The sequence below is a fragment of the Eschrichtius robustus genome, chromosome 12 (assembly GCF_028021215.1).
Source record: "Eschrichtius robustus isolate mEscRob2 chromosome 12, mEscRob2.pri, whole genome shotgun sequence".
NCBI lineage: Eukaryota > Metazoa > Chordata > Mammalia > Artiodactyla > Eschrichtiidae > Eschrichtius > Eschrichtius robustus.
In genome coordinates, this window is record NC_090835.1 from 653,089 (window position 1) to 673,890 (window position 20,802).

A 20,802-nucleotide genomic window follows, 5' to 3' on the forward strand; every position below is an offset into this window, starting at 1 on the left:
TGGGCCCCGCCTGTGGGCGATGTCTCACACCCAGTGAGCGCAGGCCTGGGCCTGGCTGGAGATGCGGGCGCTTCCCTGGAGCTCCAGCAGGTCCCTTCTCCCCCTAGACGCCGACCTTCTACCGTGTGAGTCCTGCCCGAGGGCCCCTTTCGGGGGGCACCTGGATCGGCATCGAGGGTAGCCACCTGAATGCAGGCAGCGACGTGGCTGTGTCTGTCGGCGGCCGGCCCTGCTCCTTCTCCTGGTACGGGGTGTGGACGGACGGGGAGCGGGGACCCCAGGCACAGGCTGCCTTCCCCTTGTGGTGGTTGGTTCAGATGGCTGGTGCCCCCTCCCATCGCCTGGGAAGCTGGAGGGCTGTGGAGAGCTGGGCTAGGGTGATCGCTATGGAGACCTGGAGGCGGAGAAGGTTACCATGGAGACAGGCAGGCTACCCCGGAGCGGGAGGGCAGGGTGGTGGGTGGGGCCTGGGTCTGAGGGGCGGGCACAGCCACTCTGCCCTGGGTTTTGGGGGAGTCCCATGGAACGTGAGAAGCGCGTTTAGAAAAATTCTTAAGAGGGAGAAAGGAAAACTTAACAAAAGCCCGGAGCCCTGAAGTGGATAATTTTAGATTAGGGATGATAATGGAGCGGGCCTTTAAATATTTTCCTGCAGTAATTACCTGTTATCAGACTAATTATTGGTGTTTGCAGCCTGCTGTGCGCGGGCCTGGCGGCTGTGGTGAAGGCACTGAGGGGATGGGACAGGTGCAGGCGGTGACCGGCAGCTGCCCTGGGGGGGGACCCAGCGCCCCCAGCCCCGCCAGCTCGTTTCACCCACTCACGGCCCAGGCCCACCATTAGCCTGTTTTCAGATCAGGGATGATGGGGGCGGCGGGTGCGTGTGTCGTGTGCCTCCCTCCAGCCCTCCCAGGACGTTGAAGCCGTGGGCACCGCCCGTGGAGGGGCCCGCCCTCCCCGGGTGACTGATGGGGCCGCTGCAGGGCTGCTCTGAGGCCCGTGAGCCCTTTCCCGCCCGGCAGGCCTGCTCTCTGCACCCGTGGGCCAGGCTCTTGCAAGCTGGGGCGCAGGCAGGCTTGCCAGTTGACGCTGCCAAGGAGGCGGAGCCGGGGGTGGGGGCCACCTGGGCAGTGAGCTGGTGAGGCAGGACCCGCCCCCCTCAGCCGGGGGGAGGCAGCCACGCTGAGCCTAGGATGCCTCCCGCCCACGCAGGGCAGCGTCGGGGGAGAAGGCCAGGCTGCGGCCCAGGTAGGCACAGACAGCACCTGGCCCCTCGCAGGGGCTGACGGGGAAGGGGGCCCCGCCTGGAGACAGGCCCGTTGTGGCCTGTGCCATAGGTAGGCAGACGCAGCGGGCGGGCTGGTGACTCGCGCTCAGCCTGTTGGTGGTGGAGCCTGGGCGCTCGGTGGCGTTGGAGGTGAGCTCCAGCACCTGCGTCCTCAGGAGGAATTCCCGGGAGATCCGATGCCTGACGCCCCCCGGGCAGAGCCCCGGCAGTGCCCCCATCGTCATCAACATCAACCGCGCTCAGCTCACCAACCCCGAGGTCAAATACAACTACACCGAGGACCCCACCATCCTGAGGATCGACCCTGAGTGGAGCATCAACAGGTGGGAGCCCGCCCTGAACCCCCCGACCCCCATCCCAGGTTCCCTGAGCCCCCCGATCCCCTTCCTGCCCACGGAGTCCCCCCCGAACCCCGTCCCGCCCGCCCTGAGCCCCTGTCCTGAGCCACCAAAGACCAGCACCAGGTGTGGGACTCCTGCACCAGGCCCTCCGTTCCCCCTCCTGTGGTCCTGCCGCCAGACGTGGTGCTGAGAGACTAACCCGCTTGCTGTCTTGCAGCAAGCCGGGTGGTGTGTCTGGTCCCTCCCATTTGTGCCGGGCCGGGGCAGAGGGCCCCGGCACTTCCACCCCTGATTTCCATCTCCCTCGCCTTTTAGCGGAGGGACCCTCCTAACGGTCACGGGCACCAACCTGGCCACCGTCCGCGAACCCCGCATCCGGGCCAAGTACGGAGGCGTCGAGAGGGAGAACGTGAGTCCTCACTGGGCCCTGCCCCCCGCAGCTCCTGCCATCCCGGCTGCACTTCGAGGCCCTGGGAGGGGTGGGGGCCGTGTGCAGGCGTGGCCGCAGCCCCGCAGTGTCACAGCCTGGCTTTGCACGGGTCAGCCAGCCCGGTGTCCCTGTCTTGCGTCCCCAGAGCTGCCTAGTGTACAACGACACCACCATGGTGTGCCGGGCCCCGTCGGTGGACAACCCTGCCCGCAGCCCGCCCGAGCTGGGCGAGCGGCCCGACGAGCTGGGCTTTGTCATGGACGACGTCCGGGCCTTGCTGGTGCTCAACGCCTCGACCTTCGTCTACTACCCGGACCCCGTGCTGGAGCCGCTCAGCCCCACCGGCCTCCTGGAGCTGAAGCCCGGCTCACCCCTCATCCTCAAGGTGGGCTGCTCGGTGGGGCGGGGCTCGTGTGGGGGCCGGCGCGGGGGGCCGGCGAAGCCCCCGCTCACCCCGTGCTGCCCCGCAGGGCCGCAACCTCCTGCCGCCGGCGCCCGGCAACTCTCGGCTCAACTACACGGTGCTCGTCGGCTCCACGCCCTGCGCCCTCACCGTGTCGGAGACGCAGCTGCTCTGCGAGTCGCCCAACCTCACCGGGCAACACAAGGTCACGGTGCGTCCGCGTGTCCTGGCAGCTCCGGCCCACTGGGCCCCATGTAGGGCAGCCCCTGCTCCGAGCAAGCCCCAGACTTGCCTCCCACCCAGAGGGAGCCCCTCCCTGGTGCCCCTGGCGGGCCCAGCGTCTGCCCTGGGTGCCGGCGCCCCCACCTCGCCGACCGTGCGGGGCGGGGGCGCCCCCTGAGTGGCCTGCACCCCCAGGTCCGGGCCGGCGGCTTCGAGTTCTCACCGGGGGTGCTGCAGGTGTACTCGGACAGCCTGCTGACGCTGCCCGCCATCGTGGGCATCGGCGGGGGCGGGGGCCTCCTGCTGCTGGTCATCGTGGCCGTGCTCATCGCCTACAAGCGCAAGTCGCGGGACGCCGACCGCACCCTCAAGCGCCTGCAGCTCCAGATGGACAACCTGGAGTCCCGCGTGGCCCTCGAGTGCAAGGAAGGTGGGTGGGAGCCGCGGGGAGGCGTCCAGGGTGGGGGGATGCTGGGGGTGCAGAGTTCGCTGAGCTGGGCCTGCGCTGCCTGCCAGCTCCTCTCCCTTTACCACCTTCCGCACGGCCTCGCTGTGCCGGGCTCGGTCCGGGGGTTGGGCAGGGGCCTGACCGGGGCAATCACGGGGTGTTGCTTGAAGCACAGGCTCTGCCCAGAGAGCCCCCTTTGCGTCCCAGCCTGTCCGTGGGACCCCAGGTGGGCACACGACGTTTCTGTGCCTCTGTCTCCTCCTCTGTGGAACGGACGTAGCACCAGGTGCGGGGACGCTGGGCCTGCCCGCTCCGGGCGGGGGGCCGTTTCCCCGGGGGTTGTGGGCCGTGCTCGTCCACGTGCTGGCGCGGCTGGTTCCCTCCGGCGGCCGGTGGGGGGCACTGAGGCAGGGGCCCTGTCTTCAGCCGCCCTGTGCGCACCCAGACCCGGTCCTGGGCTGCCTCTGCTCTCGGGGCGCTCGCTCGGGGGTGTGTCTGTCTCACCCTGGGGTGCACGTGACGCAAACCAGCTCAGGCCGCTTCGGCGGGGAGGCTTCGCCGGGGTCTGGGGCCCAGCCAGGCCCTCACTCCGTTCTCAGAAACCCCCTTCCTCTGCGGCTCCCCCTCCCCGTGGTGCTAGGACGGCCACAGGGGGCAGGCTCGGCGTCCCCACACCTGGTCACATGCCCCCTTCCCCCAAGCCTGCTCCTCCGGGAGCTCCCGACCGAGAGGTGGACCCCAAGGGCAGATGGGGGCGGCCCAGGAAGTGGGAAGGGCAGGGGCCGCAGGCGGCGTCGGAAATCTGAACGGTGGGCCGGCGGGTGGGCGGGAAGGGCCAGGACGGTGGCCTCCAGCTGGAATAGAGCTGTCCCCGGGACCGATGTGTCCGGGAGACCAGCAGGCCCAAGGCTGGTCCCCGTGGAGCAGATGCTGCCGTAGCCGCCGGTGCTGAGCACTGGGGTCGCGGCTGCTGGGAGGCCAGCGGGTAGGCGCTGAGTGGTGGGCGCCCAGGCTGGGGCCGCGGGGGCCCTGGGGGTTCAGCTCCTGTGTGCCCGTGTGGGCTCCAGGCAGCAGCCTGCGCCTGTGCTGGCCTCTGTCGAGCCCGGCTGGCCTTTCTGGCTGGCATGAGATGGGCCTCAGGGCTGGGTGCCCCCAGCCAGCTGGAGGCGGGGGCGCTCCCCTTGAGCCCCAGCTCACTTGTGCCTCTGGGAGCCCCGTCAGGGTCCAGGGCTGTCACGAGGGGTGAACAGAGCAGCGCGGGTGGCGCCTGGCGTGTCAGGTGCCGGGGTGGGGGAGGCCGTGAGTGTCCTGCAGGGTCCACGAGTGAACGCTGGCAGCCCTGGGGCAGACGACAGCCGTCGTCCCGTTTGGGGACAAGGGCAGGGGGCTGGGCGGGGTCGGAAGCCCTGCCTGGGGGGCCTCGTGCCTAACAGGCCTGGCTCTGGGTGGTCACTAATTCCACTGGCCTGGGGTGTCCGGTCTGCCCGGGACCCCGGCCCGTCTTAAGACAAAGGCCCGTGTCCCAGCGCCCCCTCGGTCCCTGGCAGACTGCCCCCCGAGGGGCTCCGGCACGTGTTGGGGGCTTGGGTGGGAGGCAGCGGCCTGGGCCTTCCTGGGACAAGGACAACCGTCTGCCCGTCCTGTCTGGACTGACCTGTGATGCCTGTGTCTGGCAGCGTGTGTGCGGGCCCCCAGGGCCAGCCAGGTGGAGGTGGCCAGACTCCAGGCAGCAGTGCCCGGGGGGGAAGGGCCGGCTCCCGTGAAACCTTCCTGGCATCCCCAGTGCCCCTCTGGCTCCTGACCAGACAGCGCATCCTTGGGCTGCCGCAGGGCTCACACCTCACGGCTCTGGAATGTTCTGAAAGCAGCGGAGCCGCCCTGAGCGAGCGGGCGGGCGGGCGGGCATGTCAGGGGCCCCTGGCCTGAGCTGTGAGGGCTTGCTTGTTGGCGTGCAGGGCTCTGCCCCTTCCCAGCCGGCCTCATCCCTGCTCTTCCCCAGTGGCCGGAGCCAGGGGGCCACAGTTGCTCTGGCCCCTGCTGCCCGATCGGGACGTGGAGGCCCCTTTCAGCCCTATCCCGGCACCGCCTCTGCTCTCGTCTTGGTGAATTCTGCAGCAGTTCAGGGGCGGAGGGCTCAGCCTCTGTGTCAGGACTGGGGAAACCGAGGCACAGGAATTTCCTCAAGTTCACCCAGCTGGCGAGTGGCAGAGCCAGGGGCTGGCCCGACCCTGAGTTTGTGTGTGGGGGGAATGGGGGGTGCTGGGGGGCCCTGAGTGTGTGGGGGGGAGTTGGGGGGTGCTGGGGGGCGGGGCAGCTGCCGTGACACCTCGTCTGGCCGCAGCCTTTGCGGAGCTGCAGACAGACATCCACGAGCTGACCAACGACCTGGACGGTGCCGGCATCCCGTTCCTTGACTACCGCACGTACGCCATGCGGGTCCTCTTCCCCGGCATCGAGGACCACCCGGTGCTCAAGGAGATGGAGGTGGGCTGCTGGCTGGGGTTCACCGCTGCCTCTGCCTGCGGGGGCTCCTTGGGTGCTGGGGCGGTGGGGTGCTGGGGCCGGGCTTGAGCCTGCCGGGAGGGGGGCTGGGTGTGGGGGGCCTCGCCCCAGCAAACCACTCTTAGCCTGGGCTCCCCAGGGCCCAGCTCTGTTTCGTTGGGCCCCTAGTCTACTGCATACCACCTGCAGCTCCTCCGGCCTGGCTCCTGGGTGGGCCCGGGTGCCGAGCTTCACTGGGCCAGGGGGGCTGCTGCCATGCGGGCGCTCAGCTGGGCTCTGCGCGGCTGATGCGGCCCCCGAGCCTGCCGAGGGGAAGCCGCCTGGCACCCACGTCCTCCCGGGCTCCCCAGTAGCCGGCCAGGCGCCCGGGCCCCCCAGCTCGGAACGGGCAGGGGCTCAGCGAGTCTGCTCTGCTGTGCTCTCCGGGGGTGGGGGTGTGTGTCGCATCCTGCACCCCTCGGATATTGGGGAGCCAACCCCCTCACGTGGCTGTGTTGGCGGGACATTCCCTCTCGAGCTGCACCTCAGCGGGCCTTCCTGTCGCGCTGGCTCGGGCCCAGGGCGCCCTGGGCTGCTCACTGCCTGCTTGTTTGCTGGGATGTCTGCCACGCTGGGGCTTCCCCATCCGCCATCGGGTGTCTCTCCCAGCGCTGCCGTCTGCCGTGCTGGTCTGACTGTTCTCTTAGCTGTGACTGTGTGTTCTACCTGGTACCTGTCACCTGTCTTGCCTGGGCTGGGAGCCCTTGTGTCATGCCATGACAAGCCTCGGGGCAGATAAGAGTGAGCAGGGCCCTGGAACCAGCCATACATGGCATTCCATCCCTGCTTTCCCACCTCTGTGCTGTGTGGCCGCAACATGCTGCTCCCCTTTCTGGACTTGAGTGTCTTCCGTGAAGGGGGAGGGTGGTTTCTGCACTGGTGCTGGCTGTGAGGGACTGTGGATGGGCACTCCTGGTGCCCGCTGGACGAGCTGGGCCGCACACAGGGTGGCTGGAGCAGGCCCTCCTTCTGCACCCGCACGCTGCTGTGCCCCGGGCCTCTGCCTGCTGCGGCTTCTCACGCAGCTGCCAGGCCACATGCATTCTGCTAGGACAGTTGCGGCTCAGGGACCCTCAGGGTGACCTGCCCTTTGTACCGGGCCTAGACGGCCCCTCGGCCAGCAGGGGCCGGTGCTCTCTGAGGTCTGAGCAGGCCCGCGGCCCACCAGGTGCAGGCTAACGTGGAGAAGTCGCTGACACTGTTCGGGCAGCTGCTGACCAAGAAGCACTTCCTGCTGACCTTCATCCGTACGCTGGAGGCCCAGCGCAGCTTCTCCATGCGGGACCGTGGCAACGTGGCCTCGCTCGTCATGACGGCCCTGCAGGGCGAGATGGAGTACGCCACGGGCGTGCTCAAGCAGCTGCTGTCCGACCTCATCGAGAAGAACCTGGAAAGCAAGAACCACCCGAAGCTGCTGCTGCGGCGGTGAGTCTGCGCCCCGTGCCTGCCCCTGCGACAGCGTGCCTGGGCGCTGCCGCCGCAGTTCTGGGGACCCACCCCGGGGCTGGCCTTGTCCGGGACCCCTCGGCGCAAGGCGACACCTGCTCTGAGGCCGAGGCCTGACCTCTGGCCCTGGGGAGGGTGGGGTGGCGGGGCGGTGGTGTGGGCGGGCCTGGCGGTAGGACTGAGGCCGCCCCTGCGTGTGTTTTGTTCCCAGGACTGAGTCGGTGGCAGAGAAGATGCTGACCAACTGGTTCACCTTCCTTCTGTACAAATTCCTCAAGGTGGGCGGGCCCCGGGGGGCCCCGGCGGGGGTGGGGGGCCAGGGGCGGCTGGTGGGGCCTCAGCCGAGAGGCACGAAGGGGCCAGGGTCCCGGCGGGGGTGGGGGGCCAGGGGCGGCTGGTGGGGTCTCAGCCGAGAGGCACGAAGGGGCCAGGGCCCCGGCGGGACCGCCCCCGGCTCGCGTCTGTCCTTTAGCTTCTTCCCTGCCCCTTGTGGAGGCTGTCCTGTCCTCACTCAGCCGCCGAGGCAGGGCTGGACGCCTGGGTCTGACGTGGGTCCCGCAGCTGCATGTGGCTGAGCTGGGCCGTGCGTCCAGGCTCCAGTGGGGCGCATGCAGTGCCCGTGGCCCAGACCTGAGGTCAGAGGGAGCACCCGGGCAGGGGCGTGTGTGTGTCCAGCACCTGGCCCTGGGCCAGCCTGAGGAGGCGCCCGGGAGGTGGGTCCTGTTGGCCCCGTTGTGAGGAGGTGGGCAGCTGCCTGGGCTTCCTCTGTCGTTGCCCAGACAATTCCTTCTCGGGCTGGGAGAGCCCCTACTCCCAGACAGGCCCTGGGGAGCCAGGCTGTCCTCGGAACGGGTACAGCCTGCAGGCCGGCTAGACGTGGGTCCAGGTGGACTTTGTTAGGGCCGTGAGCAGCTAGATGGGTCGCCTGCATTTTAGAACTGGGAGGTCGTCAGACCCAGATGTCTGTCTGGCTTCCCTTGAAAAACCCGAAGGCTTGGCAGCCAGGCCCGGTCCTCGCACGGTGGCCCCTGCTTAGCGCTCCATGGTGGACGGGGGAGCGGGTCATGGAGCCTCGTGACGCAGGCGGCCTGGGTCTGATCTCCGTGGCGGCCGTATGGCTGTGCAGGTTCAGCTCCCGGCAGTGTCCCGAGCCGGGGATGGCGGGGGGCTTCCCGTCCTCCGTGCAGGATGCTGCGCCCGGCTGCCGCGGCTCAGAGTGCTCAGGACGGAGTCCTGGCTGGGCTGAGGGGCGCAGATGGGGAAGGGGGTGCGGTGTCCACGGGGGCGTGAGAGTGTGGATGGGGCGGTGAGATGAGAGCGTGAGGAGGGGCAGGAGGTAGCCCGACGGGGCCCAAAGGCCCTGAGGCGGGCGCGAGGTCCAGAGAGGAGGGGTCGGGCGGGGTGGGGCTCGCCCAGCGGGTGGTGGCACGGCGATGCCCAGAGTGCGACGACGTTGTTGTCGTGCAGGACGGGTGGCAGTAACAGAGCCGTGCCTCTCCTGTAAAGCGCGCTTGTTTGCAGACTGCGTGACTTGGTCACGTGCTCATTAAGTCGTCTCTGCGGACCTGGGGGAGCGGGCTCAGAGAAGGCCCGCTTTGGCGGCTCTGTCTGAGGACCCGGGCCGGGCACGTGGCCCGTGCAGGACGCAGCCGGCAGAGGCTGAGGTGCCGTGGCCTCGGGCATTGCCCACAGAACGGGTGGGAGAGTGGAAGGAGGGAGGGAGCCAGGCTTGGCCGAGGGAGCAGGACTGAGGGAAGCCTGGAGGGCAGGGCAGGGTGTTGGGAGCCCGCGGTGGAGCTGCCCCCGGCACCCGTCGTCCCGGGCGGGGTCCCGGCCGAGAGGCTGAGTGGGGTCAGGTGCACACACTCTCGCTGCAGACCAGGAAACGCCAGGCAGGGAGGCGGCATGGCTGGACTGCTGCCCACACGGCTCCAGGAGGGGACCTGGCACTGGCCGCTGGGTTCTCTGTGCCACGGGCTGAGCGTGTACGTGTGTTAGACAGACTTTACATTTTAGAGCAGGTTTACGTTTACGGCAAAGTCGAGCGGAAGGTGCAGAGATTTCCCAAATATCCTCTGCCCCCCCTCCACGCCCCCACCAGCGTGGTCCATTTGTCACAGTTGGTGACTCTACACCGACATCAGCATCACACAGAGCCTGTGGTTGGCCCTGGGGCTTACCTGGGTGGTGTGTGTTCTGTGGGTTTGGACAAGTGTGTAACGGCGCGTTTCCATCATGGTGTCGTACAGGTCGTTGTCACTGCCCTACAAACCCTCTGTGCTCTACCTGTTCATCCCTCCTCCCCCCAACCCCTGGCAACCACTGATCTTTCCACTGCCTCCATGGTTTTGCCGTTTTCAGAATGTCCTACGGTCGGGATCGTGCAGGGTGTAGCCTTTTCGGATTGGTTTCTTTCACCTGGTAGCACGCGGTTAAGGTTCCCCCAAGCCTCCTCCTGGTTTGGTAGCGCCTTTCTTTTTAGCAGGCCACAAGCCAGTTTTCAACAACGCAGATCCTTTTCATTCCTCGCTCTCTTTAGGAAAAAAAGTTAACTAGCAAGGTAATCCACGCTCTCTGTAGTGCCCCTAAACGGCAGGGCTGAGCCCCCCACCCCAAGTTCTGGAGGTAACGACCATCTGTTTGGGTGTGTGTCCCCAGGCTGGTTTCTGCAGTGAAGCAAATATCTCTAAACAGACTGTGCTTGTGATGATGAGAAGAAGTCCTAGTGTCGTACGTTTTCCTCAGTGTGGGGTTTTTCCTCTTTGGTGCCATGCATTTTGCACTGCACTGGGCATCCCCTGCTGTGGCCATCTTTGCAAGTCAGGACAGAGACAGGTGTCCCATTCTTTTTAACGGCTGTGTAATGTTCCTTAATACGGGCGTTCAGGAGAGCTTGAATCTTTCCCCGGACAGTCCTGCAGCTGGCATCCTGACCCGGGGACCTTTGCTTGCCATGTCAAAGCTCAGGTGGGTTTCAGAAGAGTGATGGTGATCAGGCTTATTTGTCGTCTGAATACGCGCTGCGAGGTTGTCATGCGAGAGAGGCTGCCCCTGTTCATCGTTCTGAGTCTTACCTGCCCAAGCCGTGGACAGGACCTGCCCCCACTGGCCTTTCCATTCTTGCAGACTGCTTGGTGTGTTGGCAGCTGTTTCTTTAATAAGTTGTCACCTTTCATTTGTCTGATCAACCACTTTTATTTTTATCTTGACTTGTATGTTTTTATCTTGTACATGTTTTGGGGGTGGTTATTTCTTTTAGAAGATGAAGAGAATTTTTTTAAGTCTTTGTTGAATTTGTTACAGAATTGTTTCTGTTTTATGTTTTGGTTTTTTGGCCTTGAGGCATGTGGGATCTTAGCTCCCCGACCAGGGATCGAACCCGCACCCCCTGCATTGGAAGGTGAAGTCTTAGCTAATGGACCGCCACGGAAGTCCCAAGAGAATTTTTAACTTTTCTGTCATTTACAGCTCCTGTGTTATGCTGAGGAATGTTTTCTGTTAGTATATGGTGTGAGGCAGGGATCTCACTTGATTTTCTTTCCCAAATGGAGACGGGCTTGTTCTAACATTTATCAAACAGCCTGTACTTGTCTCATCTTTGCACTTGGAGATTCACTGGCGGTTTCTGCACATTTCTTCCGGCTGGGCCTGAGACACCGAGGTGGTCCTCCTCCTCCCTGTGCAGGAAATGGGCCCAGCAGGGAAGGGCTGGGTTCTGGGCCTTCCCGTCTCCGAGCCTCTCTGCTCTTTGGTTCCTGCTTCCCAGCATCTGGGCGGGCCCGTGGGAGAGGGTCAGAGCCTGCCATCCAGGCCGAGAGTGAACAGCCTGCTCAGCCTGCCTGTTCTGTAAGGACATTTGGCTTTTAAGGACCAGCTGCTTTAGCAGTAGATTGTCTGGGTTCGAATCCTGGCTTCTTGTGATTTGCTGTGTAACCTCACCCTCTGACCTCCTGAGGTGCCCCTTTTCTTCCGAGAGGAGCAAGTCTCGTGGCATCTGCAGGGAGAGGCAGCTGTTAGTGGCTGTGCCTCTGTCCTAGCTGATGTAACGCAGCCAAGTTTGCAGATGAAACGATTTCAGAGATGGGCATGTTGCTGGAGGGTCTCGGGATGACCTGTGCTCACTGCCGCTCCTTGGCAGCTGTCTCTTTAATTACCGCAGATGCTAACGAGCTGCCTGGAGCATCTGGTTCCGGGCAGGGAGGCTCTTGGTGGGCCAGGGAGCAGGCCGGCAGCTGCCTGCTTGGGCCACACTCACTCCCGAGCTCCGTGGGGTGGGGGGGGCCGAGACGAGAGGGGCCTGTGTCCGGCTGAGGTGGGGACTCAGCCGTGCAGGGCACGCAGCAGCTCAGTCACTGCAGTCGGGGCAGCCCTTCGGGGGGGCAGGACGGGAGCCCTCCTTCCACAGCTGTTTGTTAACGGTGTTTGTTGTCCAGCAGCATCTGTAGAGCCCCCCACGCGCCCGCTCCGTGCTGGGCACTGGGGAGGTAGCGGGAGGGGCCAGGCACGCCCTGGCCTGCAGGCAGCTTCCACTCCAGAGGGGAAACGGCAGGGAAGTGAACAAGACCATTTAAGAGGGCTGGCTCTGTGTGATGGCAGTGAGGGCCAGGGGGCTCGGCCCAGGGCCCGGGAGAGCCTTTCTGACAAAGGGACGTCGGGTAGGGTCTGGGAGGGGCAGTGAAGACCTGAGGGGGAGAGTTCTCGTTGTAGGGGGAGCAGGTGCAAAGGCCCTGAGGTGGGGACGTGCCCAGTGGCTGCAGTGGGGGTGGGGGGCGGCATGTGGTCAGAGATGGGCAGCGCAGACCTTCCCCGAGTGCCCGGACAGCCACCCTGCCAGCCTCCTGCCCTGGGTTGGTGCGTCTGCACCTGTGATTGCGTCGGCCACATGCTCTGGAGGGAGGGGCGTCCCTCTCCTGCAGGCGGGTCCTAGCTGAGGGCGCCCCCCCATCTGATAGATGATGGTCACACCCGTTGTGGTCCCCTGGGCCCTGGGGGTGGCACCGAGGCCTGCGCCTCATCCACATGCAGCACTGGCTGCTTTGGGCAGTGAGTGGCACTGGGGCAGTGGTCCTACCGAGGCCTGAACCGGGCGAGGCTTCAGGCGGGGTTGACTGGCCTTGGTCCTCCCCGCTTGGCCCCTTTGCTGAGGTTTTTTTCTGGGATTTTCATGCTCATCTCCATGGGGGATGGTCTGCCATGAAGTGGTTTTCACGGTCTTCCTTGGACTTTGGAACCAAGGTTTTCAAATTTGGCCATGTTGCCCTTTCTCCGTGCGGGGGCCGGTGTAGGTGCTGGGGGCCAGGGCAGTGGCTGGGGCGCAGCCCGGGGGTCCTGCACGGCCTGACGCCGCCCACCCGCCCCCAGGAGTGCGCCGGGGAGCCGCTCTTCATGCTCTACTGCGCCATCAAGCAGCAGATGGAGAAGGGCCCCATCGACGCCATCACGGGCGAGGCGCGCTACTCCCTGAGCGAGGACAAGCTCATCCGCCAGCAGATCGACTACAAGACGCTGGTGAGCGCCGCCCGCCCCGCCCCGCCCCTCCCACCCGCCAGGGAGGAGGAGGGGGCTGACGCCCTGCCCGCCCATCTGCAGACCCTGAACTGCGTGAACCCCGAGAACGAGAACGCGCCCGAGGTGCCGGTGAAGGGGCTGAACTGCGACACGGTGACGCAGGTCAAGGAGAAGCTGCTGGACGCCGTGTACAAGGGCGTGCCCTACTCCCAGCGGCCCAAGGCCGGGGACATGGACCTGGGTGAGCCCGGCAGGGGCTCTGTCGCGTCGTCCCAGCACTGGGCGCTGGCCCGGAGGGTTGGAGGGAAGGGGTGTGTGACCCAGGCTGGGTCTGTCGGCTGCTCCCCGGGGTGGTGGAAGCAGGGTGGCACTGAGAGGGCTGCACCCCTGCCGGTGGGGGCAGGGGTGGGGTCCCCGTGTGCTCTAGGAAGCAGGTGGGCCCTTGGAGCTGGGGGCTCTTGAGATGGCTCACGAGCGGGGCATGGGCAGGGGCACCTGCTAAGTAGGAAGGGCCAGGGGAGCAGAGCCGGGCTGGACCGGTCTGGTCCCTTGGTGGATGAGGCTGGGGCCGCGATGGAGGGAGGCCTTGAGTGCCAGGCTAGGAGGCCGGCCTGGAGCTCTGGAAGGTGGGCACACCACGTGGGGCTGGGCTGCCCAACGTTGGGCAGGCGCAGGGCTGCCAGAGGGGCTGGGCAGCAGGGGTGTGGGGCTTCTGCTCTGGGCTGGGCCTGTCCCTCTGCTGCCCGGCCTTCACTCAGGGCCCCTGGGACCCTGCCCTCTGGGCCTGTCCAGATGGAGGGAGCAAGCAGCAGGGCCGGCCGCCCTGCCCCTCCAGCGCTCCCCTCCTCCTCAGAGTGGCGCCAGGGCCGCATGGCCCGCATCATCCTGCAGGATGAGGACGTCACCACCAAGATCGATAACGACTGGAAGAGGCTGAACACGCTGGCGCACTACCAGGTGACCCCCGACCTGCGGCCACAGCTCGCGCCCCTCTTCCCACGACGGGGCGCAGGGGTGGGGGCCAAGCTGCAGGAGGAGAGGGCACGGTCACACGTGGGGTCGCCCAGGGTTGGGGGGGGGAGGTTGAGGCCCAGGTGAGAGACCGGCTGCGGGTGGTGGGTCATACGTCACCCGGCCCCCTGCCCGTAGGTGACGGATGGGTCCTTGGTGGCCCTGGTGCCCAAGCAGACGTCCGCCTACAATATCTCCAACTCGTCCACCTTCACCAAGTCCCTCAGCAGATACGGTGAGGGCCGGCGGGGGCAGAGGGCCGGCGGGGGCAACGGGCAGACCACTGACCTGGGCAGAACGCCTCTCTGGGCGCCGCTGTGGCAGCCTGGGACGGCTCGGTTCCAGCCTGTCCCGGGGACACTCGGCCTTTCCCCGGGCAGCACCGTCCCCAGAAACCCAGGGAGGTAGGGGCGGATGACCCCAGCTTTCAGAGGGGGAAACTGAGGCTCACACAGGGGAGCTGCCTGCCCAGGGCGCCGGGCGGGCGGGGGCGGGGGCAGGACGCAGCAGCTGACGGCACCGTGCCCGCAGAGAGCATGCTGCGCACCGCCAGCAGCCCCGACAGCCTGCGCTCGCGCACGCCCATGATCACGCCCGACCTGGAGAGCGGCACCAAGCTGTGGCACCTGGTCAAGAACCACGACCACCTGGACCAGCGCGAGGGCGACCGTGGCAGCAAGATGGTTTCCGAGATCTACCTGACGCGGCTGCTGGCCACCAAGGTGGGCGGAGGGAGGGGGCCTGGGCGGGTCACACGGGGCCGGGGCAGCCCCTGGAGCTGTGCCCTGCCCCCCCACAGGGCACGCTGCAGAAGTTCGTGGACGACCTCTTTGAGACCATCTTCAGCACGGCGCACCGGGGCTCAGCCTTGCCGCTGGCCATCAAGTACATGTTCGACTTCCTGGACGAGCAGGCTGACCAGCACCAGATCCACGACGCAGACGTGCGCCACACCTGGAAGAGCAACTGGTACTGGCCTGGGGCGGGGGCGGGGGCGGGGCGGGGCCGAGGTCCCCGCCGGAGCAGGAAGCCTGGGACCTGGGGGCAGCCCGGCTAGGCTGGGGGCTGCAGTGCCGGGAGGCTGGCCCCGTCCACTGCCCCGGGCTGCGGCTGGTCCCTCTCCGTGGGGGCCTCTCTGACTCAGCCATTGGGGGCATCCGCTGACCCACTTGTGGGGCCCCCTCAGATGTGGGTGGCCGGGGTGTGTGTGTGTGCACACGTGTATCCGTGCGCGTCTCTGTGCGTGCACGGCTGCGTGCAGGTGTGTAGGCTTCTGCGTGAGAAACGGGCTCAGTGGGACAGAGGCCCATCCCACGCTGGCTACAGCGATGCGGGTGACAGTGAGAGCAAACACTCCTGGGGCCCTCAGTCCTGTCGCCCCCTCACTGCCGGTCTGGCTTTTGCCTCCGGAGCTGACCGGGCCCCTCGGCAGGGTCTGTCTGGTCCTCACAAGCTCTGTGCCTCTGGCCTCCTCCTCCCCGTGCCCTGACCCCCGTGCGCACTGCTGCTCCGCAAGCCTGGGATGCAGCCCGGGTCCTCTCCAAGCGAGCCCACCCTGGGCCTCCAGCTCCACCCGTGCTGCCCACAGCCCCTGAGGGGGTCCACCGGGCACCAAGGGGAGGCAGTGTAGGTCAGGACCGTCCAGGGGACCTTTCTGGGATGATAGAAAGTTCTAGGTTTGTGCCATCCACGTGGCCACGTGTGACTAGGAATATGTGACATAACTGGTGCATCCGAGAACCTGAATCTTTAACTTTTTGATTTAAGTTTAAACAGCGACACGTGGCTAGAGGCTGTTGATAGTCCAGCTGATGGCTGCAGTAGAGGTGGCCTTTGGGGTTGGGGTCAGCTGTAGTGGGGCTGCGTCTTCTGGACCCTTTCCTGGTCTTGTTACCAAGACTCATGGGGAGCCGGCCCGGCCGTGAGCAAGCACTCAGGCCTGGAGGACTGCAGCCGGGCACAGTGGGTGCCCAAGGGCGAGAGAGCCTGTGGGTGTGCACACCCTCCCCTGGGACCGTGGGGGAGGGGCTGGCCAGCAGGAGCAGCCCTCGCTCACGGCCCGGCTCTCTGGGCGTGTCTCCCCGGCTGCGTGGAAATCCATGGTCACCGTGAAGGCCAGAGCCGGGAGGATGGTGAGGCCACAGGTCAGCCGCTTCTTCCCGCCGGCCCGAGGGCTGCCGAGGCCCGTCTGACCGTGCGCCCGCCTGCCCGCAGCCTGCCCCTGCGCTTCTGGGTGAACGTGATCAAGAACCCGCAGTTCGTCTTCGACATCCACAAGAGCAGCATCACGGACGCCTGCCTGTCGGTGGTGGCCCAGACCTTCATGGACTCCTGCTCCACATCTGAGCACAAGCTGGGCAAGGACTCGCCTTCCAACAAGCTGCTCTACGCCAAGGACATCCCCAACTACAAGAGCTGGGTGGAGAGGTGGGGGCACGGGCCCAGGGCCGGGCGGGGGAGGGGCCGGGACCCAGCTCACATGCCCGCCCGCGCAGGTACTACGCAGACATCGCCAAGATGCCCGCCATCAGCGACCAGGACATGAGCGCGTACCTGGCTGAGCAGTCACGGCTGCACCTGAGCCAGTTCAACAGCATGAGTGCCCTGCACGAGATCTACTCCTACATCAGCAAGTACAAGGATGAGGTAAGCTCGCCAGCCTCACCGAGCAGGCTCCTGCCCCAGCCCGGGCTGCCTGATGGGTCCGGGCGTGTCTCCAGGGCAGGGCACGGGCCATCCTCGACCCTCGGCACCCGATCTGCTTCTGGAGCCGGGCGTGCGCAGAGCTGGGCCTCCCTGAGACGTCGGGACGGACGACTGGCTTGTGGGCTGCACTGGACGGACAGAGCCCGGGGCCGGAGGGGCAAGGCGGGCGCGGCCAGAGCCCAGGCCCTGAGGCCAGAGCGGGCCTGGCTGCAGAAGCCGCGAGGCTGAATCGGAGCGTCCTGGGAGGGGAGGGGGAGGCGGGGCCGTCGCTGGGTGTGCAGGCTGCAGGGTCTTGGGCTGCTCCCGAGGGAGACAGCCTTTGGGGTTCAGAGACGGAGCCTGACTGCCAGGTGCGGGGGGTGGGGGAGCAGGGGCTGCAGCCGGGCTGCCCGGCTGCAGGGGCCACGTAAGGAGCCCGAGGGCTCAGGCGCCAGCTATGACTTTTGTGCGGGTTTGAGAGGATGGGGCCGTGAGCGCAGGAGACCTGGCTGCAGGTCAGAGCATGGGGGTTGCAGCTGAGCAGGAGGCCCTTCAGCTGAGACTGGGGGAGGTGGCCCCGGGGGGAGCCCAGAGCAGGGAAGGGGGTGGCCGAGCCCCGGGGCCGATGGGCAGAGGCCGCAGGGCAGGGCGTGGAAGCAGGGCCGCGGAGGATGAGCCGTGACCTGGGGGTGGCGGGCTGCGGTCCTTCCCGAGGGGCTGTGCTGTGAGGGGTGCAGAGACGTGGGGCGATGGGGCTGTGGAGAGAGACGGCAGCACAGCCACGTGCTGGGGGCTGACTGGCCGCCACGGGAGACTGGGGTGTGAGCACAGAGCCCAGCAGGACCCGCGGGTGCAGGGGGCGGGCCCTGGTGCTCGGGGACCTGGAGGGCTGGCGGGGACCTGAGCCCTGTTCGGGTGGTTTTGGGGGATGAGGGGCGGATGGAGACCCCAGGGACGCGGGGTCTGGGGGTCCCGGCTCCAGGCCCAGGTCCCTCAGCTGCGAGTGGGAGGGACACAGTGGCCTCAGCCTGGAGCCCACTCTGGACACGGCCGCTGTGTGCGACCCCGAGCCCCGGACAGGCCTGATGCCCCCCTCCCACCTCCGCAGATCCTGACGGCCCTGGAGAAGGACGAGCAGGCACGGCGGCAGCGGCTCCGGAGCAAGTTGGAGCAGGTGGTGGACACCATGGCCCTGAGCAGCTGAGCCGTCGCCCACGGCTGCCTGGCCAGCAGGAGAGTGAGAGGGCCCTCGGGGGCGGTCCCTGTGCAGCGGCCAGAGCTGGGAGGTCCACGGAGGCAGCCTCGCCCCAGCCATGCCAGGTGCCCTGCGCTGCGGACCGGGTGTGCAGTCCTGGTCCCCCTCGCCGCCCCTGTCCCCTTCCCGCCTGCGGGGGTCCCGGCTCTTCATCGGTGTGGGTGAGACGGTGCCTGCAGCACCCTCCACGCCCAGAGCTGCTCGCCGTGGGGCTGGGGAGCCCAGGTGTGGCCGGGGGCCTTCTCAGGACAGTGGGTGACTGCTGAGGCCCCCGGGGTGAGGCAGGAGTCCTCCTGTAGGGAGAGGTTGGGCTGCCGAGGCCAGGAGGGCCAGGCCCAGGGGCTGGGAGGGGGTCAGCTGTGCCCGGCTCCCTAGGCAGAGTCTGAGGGCTGGGGCGTGGCTGGCGGCTGGGCGGGGAGACTGAATGCTCAGGGCCCAGCCACGGTGAGCTGAAGTCGGTCCAGGCGTCACCACCCACCTGCCACGTGCCGGCAACCCTACACTCACCAGTGCACCGCCGCTGCCATCCTCCGATTCACCGCGTGCTCTCCGCGGCCGAGGCCAGAGCGCCACGTCGACCTCGCCCAGAGAGAGGCCCCCGGCTCCCTCCCATGGAGGGGCTGCAGGACGGCTCCACGCAGGGCCCAAGTGACTTCCAGAAGGACTCGGATCCCGTTCTGTCCTCAGGGCTGTGCCTCTGGGAGCCGCTGGGGCCTGGGGCTCCAGGTCATGCGTGCACGTTCCCCTTATTTATTCCCCCCACCGCGCCCACCCCCGTCCCGGGCTGAGCTCTCGGCTGTGGAGGTCCCGGGAGCAGCCCCGAGCACCCTCCTCCCCCCTCTCTGGCCCCGACCCGCCTTCCAGCGGCGTCAGTCTGGCCCCTCAGCAGCGTGCTGGCCCCTCGGAGCGGGGGGACATCTGGGGGCTGTTGCTCGTCTTTTAGGGGAGCAAGGGGGTCCTACTGTGCTCTGCTTGGGCAGCGGGGCCGTGGGGGCCTCGGACCACACCCACTGGCCTGGCCAGGAGCAGGACGCGGTGACCAGGGGGCCTACAGAGCCGGTCTGCCCGTCCTGCTCTCAGCGAGCAAAAGAACACGTTTTTAATTAAAAAATCTGTACATGTATATCCATATATATATATATATATATATATATGTGGCTCTAGCCTGTCTCCAGCCCCAGTGGGGTCCTGTACAGTTACCTGGAGGAGGAGAAATTTTACACTTTAGAATAAGAGAATTAAGGGAGCGGGAAAGCAATACCAAATGGTCGTGGAGAAAGTGGCCAGAGCTTCCCCGCTGGAGCACCCCCGAGGCCTCCGCCCTCGACCTGCCGGTCGTCCTGTTTTCGTTTTGACGTGAGAAGGAGAGGACTTCTCGGGCCGAGAGCTTCCCGGACGCGGGCCGTGGATTCCTGCATGACTGTGCTAGCGTTTAGTCTGACTTGATCTTTTTAAAACTGCAAGTGTTGAATACTAGAGGTTGTTAGGCCTTTTTTTTCATGTTTTTTAATTAATCAGTCACTTGTGAAGGCAGTGAGTGGCCTGTCCCCTTTTCAATTCACTTTTTCGACGGTACTACAGATTCCCGCGGACTTTCAGGGACAGCTAGCTGTGGCCGGCCCCGCGCCCCCGGCCGCCCGTCTTGGGTCCCCCCCAAGCAGCGTGAGCCAGACCACACACCACCATCAGCCAAGGAGCTGCTCCCTCGCGGGAGGAGGGGTGAAACCCGCCACCTCCTGACTCAGGGAGCTCCTGGAACCGGGGTGAAGGGGTCCCTGGGCCCCGTGGGCACTGAGCAGGGCTCGGGCCCCCCGCGCGGTGGGTGCCCAGCAGGAGCTCAGGGCGGGCGGACGCCGGCCGGGGCCGGGTTCCGTCTGGGTGCAGGTCTCGCTCCCCCCGAGTCTTCCCTGAAGCTGCTTCTGATCGAAGCCCCCGTTCTTCCAGCCCCGCTCGGGTCAGGGGCCTCCTCGGCCGCTGCGCCACCGTCTTCAGAATCCAGTCCCAGCCCCCGTTCCTCGGGCCTCCCCGGCCCCGTGCTTGCCCCGCGGGCGGCGGGCTGGGTGGTGGTGACGCAGGAGGGGAGCTGGCCCTGCGGGCGCGAGGCCTCGTGGAGCGCGCGCGCGGGTCAGGTGCAAGCACTTTAGCGCCGTCTGTTTACACACGAGCCGATCGCTGACCTACGCCTGCAGTCCAGTCCGCAGCACGGCCGCCCCTTCCTCTCCCCGGGCTGGAGTCAGGCCAAGTCCTCCTCCTCACTCGTCTCCATGGTCCTGCTGGACCTACTGCGCCTTCGGCACTGGGCTCAGGCACCCGCCGTCACCTCCCCGTCCTCCTGCTGGGCACTCGGACCCCAAGCTCCGGCTCTGGCCTGAGGGTGGCCGGAGTGTGGTGTGGGAGCGCTGCTCTGTGCAGGTGGGTGGCCCCCAAGGCCCCTCTGCAGCCCCAGGGCCGGGGGTCTGGGCCGTGGTGTGGGGTGGTGTGCCAGGATGCCTGCCGCCCCGGGCCCCCTCCCGCCCTCGCCCGCACGCATCTCAGGAGCGCCAGGGATGGCTCGGCCTCGGTCGGGAGCCTGGCCTCTCCATATACCTCGAGCTTGCCCGCACTCCCCGACCCTGGCCCCAGGCCCACGGGATTGGTCCCCCCGCCCTCCCCGCTTTGCCCTTGCTGAGCGAGCCCCGCCAGTGCTGGAGCTGAGGGCTCACGCCGTTGGTGCTACACAAGCTAGAATAGATATATTTAGAGAGAGAGATATTTTTAAGACGAAGCCCACGATTAGCTGTCCTTTGACGCCGCAAACCCCCACCCAAAAGAAGAGCGATCGCTCGGCAGCCTGAGCGGCCCCTCTGCCGCCGCCTCTCCCGGGGGCGGTGTGGCTCGCAGGCTGTGTAAATACACGGCCATTTCCTATTTTACTGTCTCAGATTTAGTACTTGTAAATAAACACACATTAAGGAGAGAATAAACATTTTTGCTAAAACTCGCGGCTCTGGGTTCTCCTTACTCAGCGGTGGGGTGGGGGTGGGGTGCTGGGTTGGGGCCACGCGGCCCGCAGAACTGCAGGCACATCCTGTGCTCCCCCCTGGGAGCAGGGTTGCCCGGGATGCCGGGACTCCTGCCCTCAGGGCGTGGCCAGTGCAGCAGGGCCTCCCCAGGACCACAGGTGCAGATCCTCTGCCAGCTGTGTTTCGGGGGGCCGGGCATCACAGAGCTCCTGTGCTCTGGGC

The 20,802-nt window shown here is 66.5% G+C and overlaps 1 protein-coding gene across 1 annotated transcript in view; it reads left to right on the forward strand.

The window, feature by feature from the left end:
- PLXNA1 (plexin A1) overlaps window positions 1-20,555 on the forward strand; it is a 46,281-nt gene extending 25,726 nt beyond the window's left edge. Inside the window, exons 15-32 of the mRNA XM_068556889.1 lie at window positions 108-244; window positions 1,444-1,611; window positions 1,945-2,038; window positions 2,205-2,444; window positions 2,530-2,673; window positions 2,880-3,114; window positions 5,474-5,616; window positions 6,842-7,098; window positions 7,331-7,397; window positions 12,481-12,627; window positions 12,709-12,868; window positions 13,481-13,584; window positions 13,777-13,873; window positions 14,170-14,360; window positions 14,438-14,607; window positions 15,853-16,065; window positions 16,134-16,284; window positions 17,432-20,555. Of these exons, the coding sequence (XP_068412990.1) occupies window positions 108-244; window positions 1,444-1,611; window positions 1,945-2,038; window positions 2,205-2,444; window positions 2,530-2,673; window positions 2,880-3,114; window positions 5,474-5,616; window positions 6,842-7,098; window positions 7,331-7,397; window positions 12,481-12,627; window positions 12,709-12,868; window positions 13,481-13,584; window positions 13,777-13,873; window positions 14,170-14,360; window positions 14,438-14,607; window positions 15,853-16,065; window positions 16,134-16,284; window positions 17,432-17,527 (2,814 nt within the window). The 3' untranslated portion in view covers window positions 17,528-20,555. The remainder of the gene's footprint in view (window positions 1-107; window positions 245-1,443; window positions 1,612-1,944; window positions 2,039-2,204; window positions 2,445-2,529; window positions 2,674-2,879; window positions 3,115-5,473; window positions 5,617-6,841; window positions 7,099-7,330; window positions 7,398-12,480; window positions 12,628-12,708; window positions 12,869-13,480; window positions 13,585-13,776; window positions 13,874-14,169; window positions 14,361-14,437; window positions 14,608-15,852; window positions 16,066-16,133; window positions 16,285-17,431) is intronic.
- Window positions 20,556-20,802: the final 247 nt, after the last annotated feature.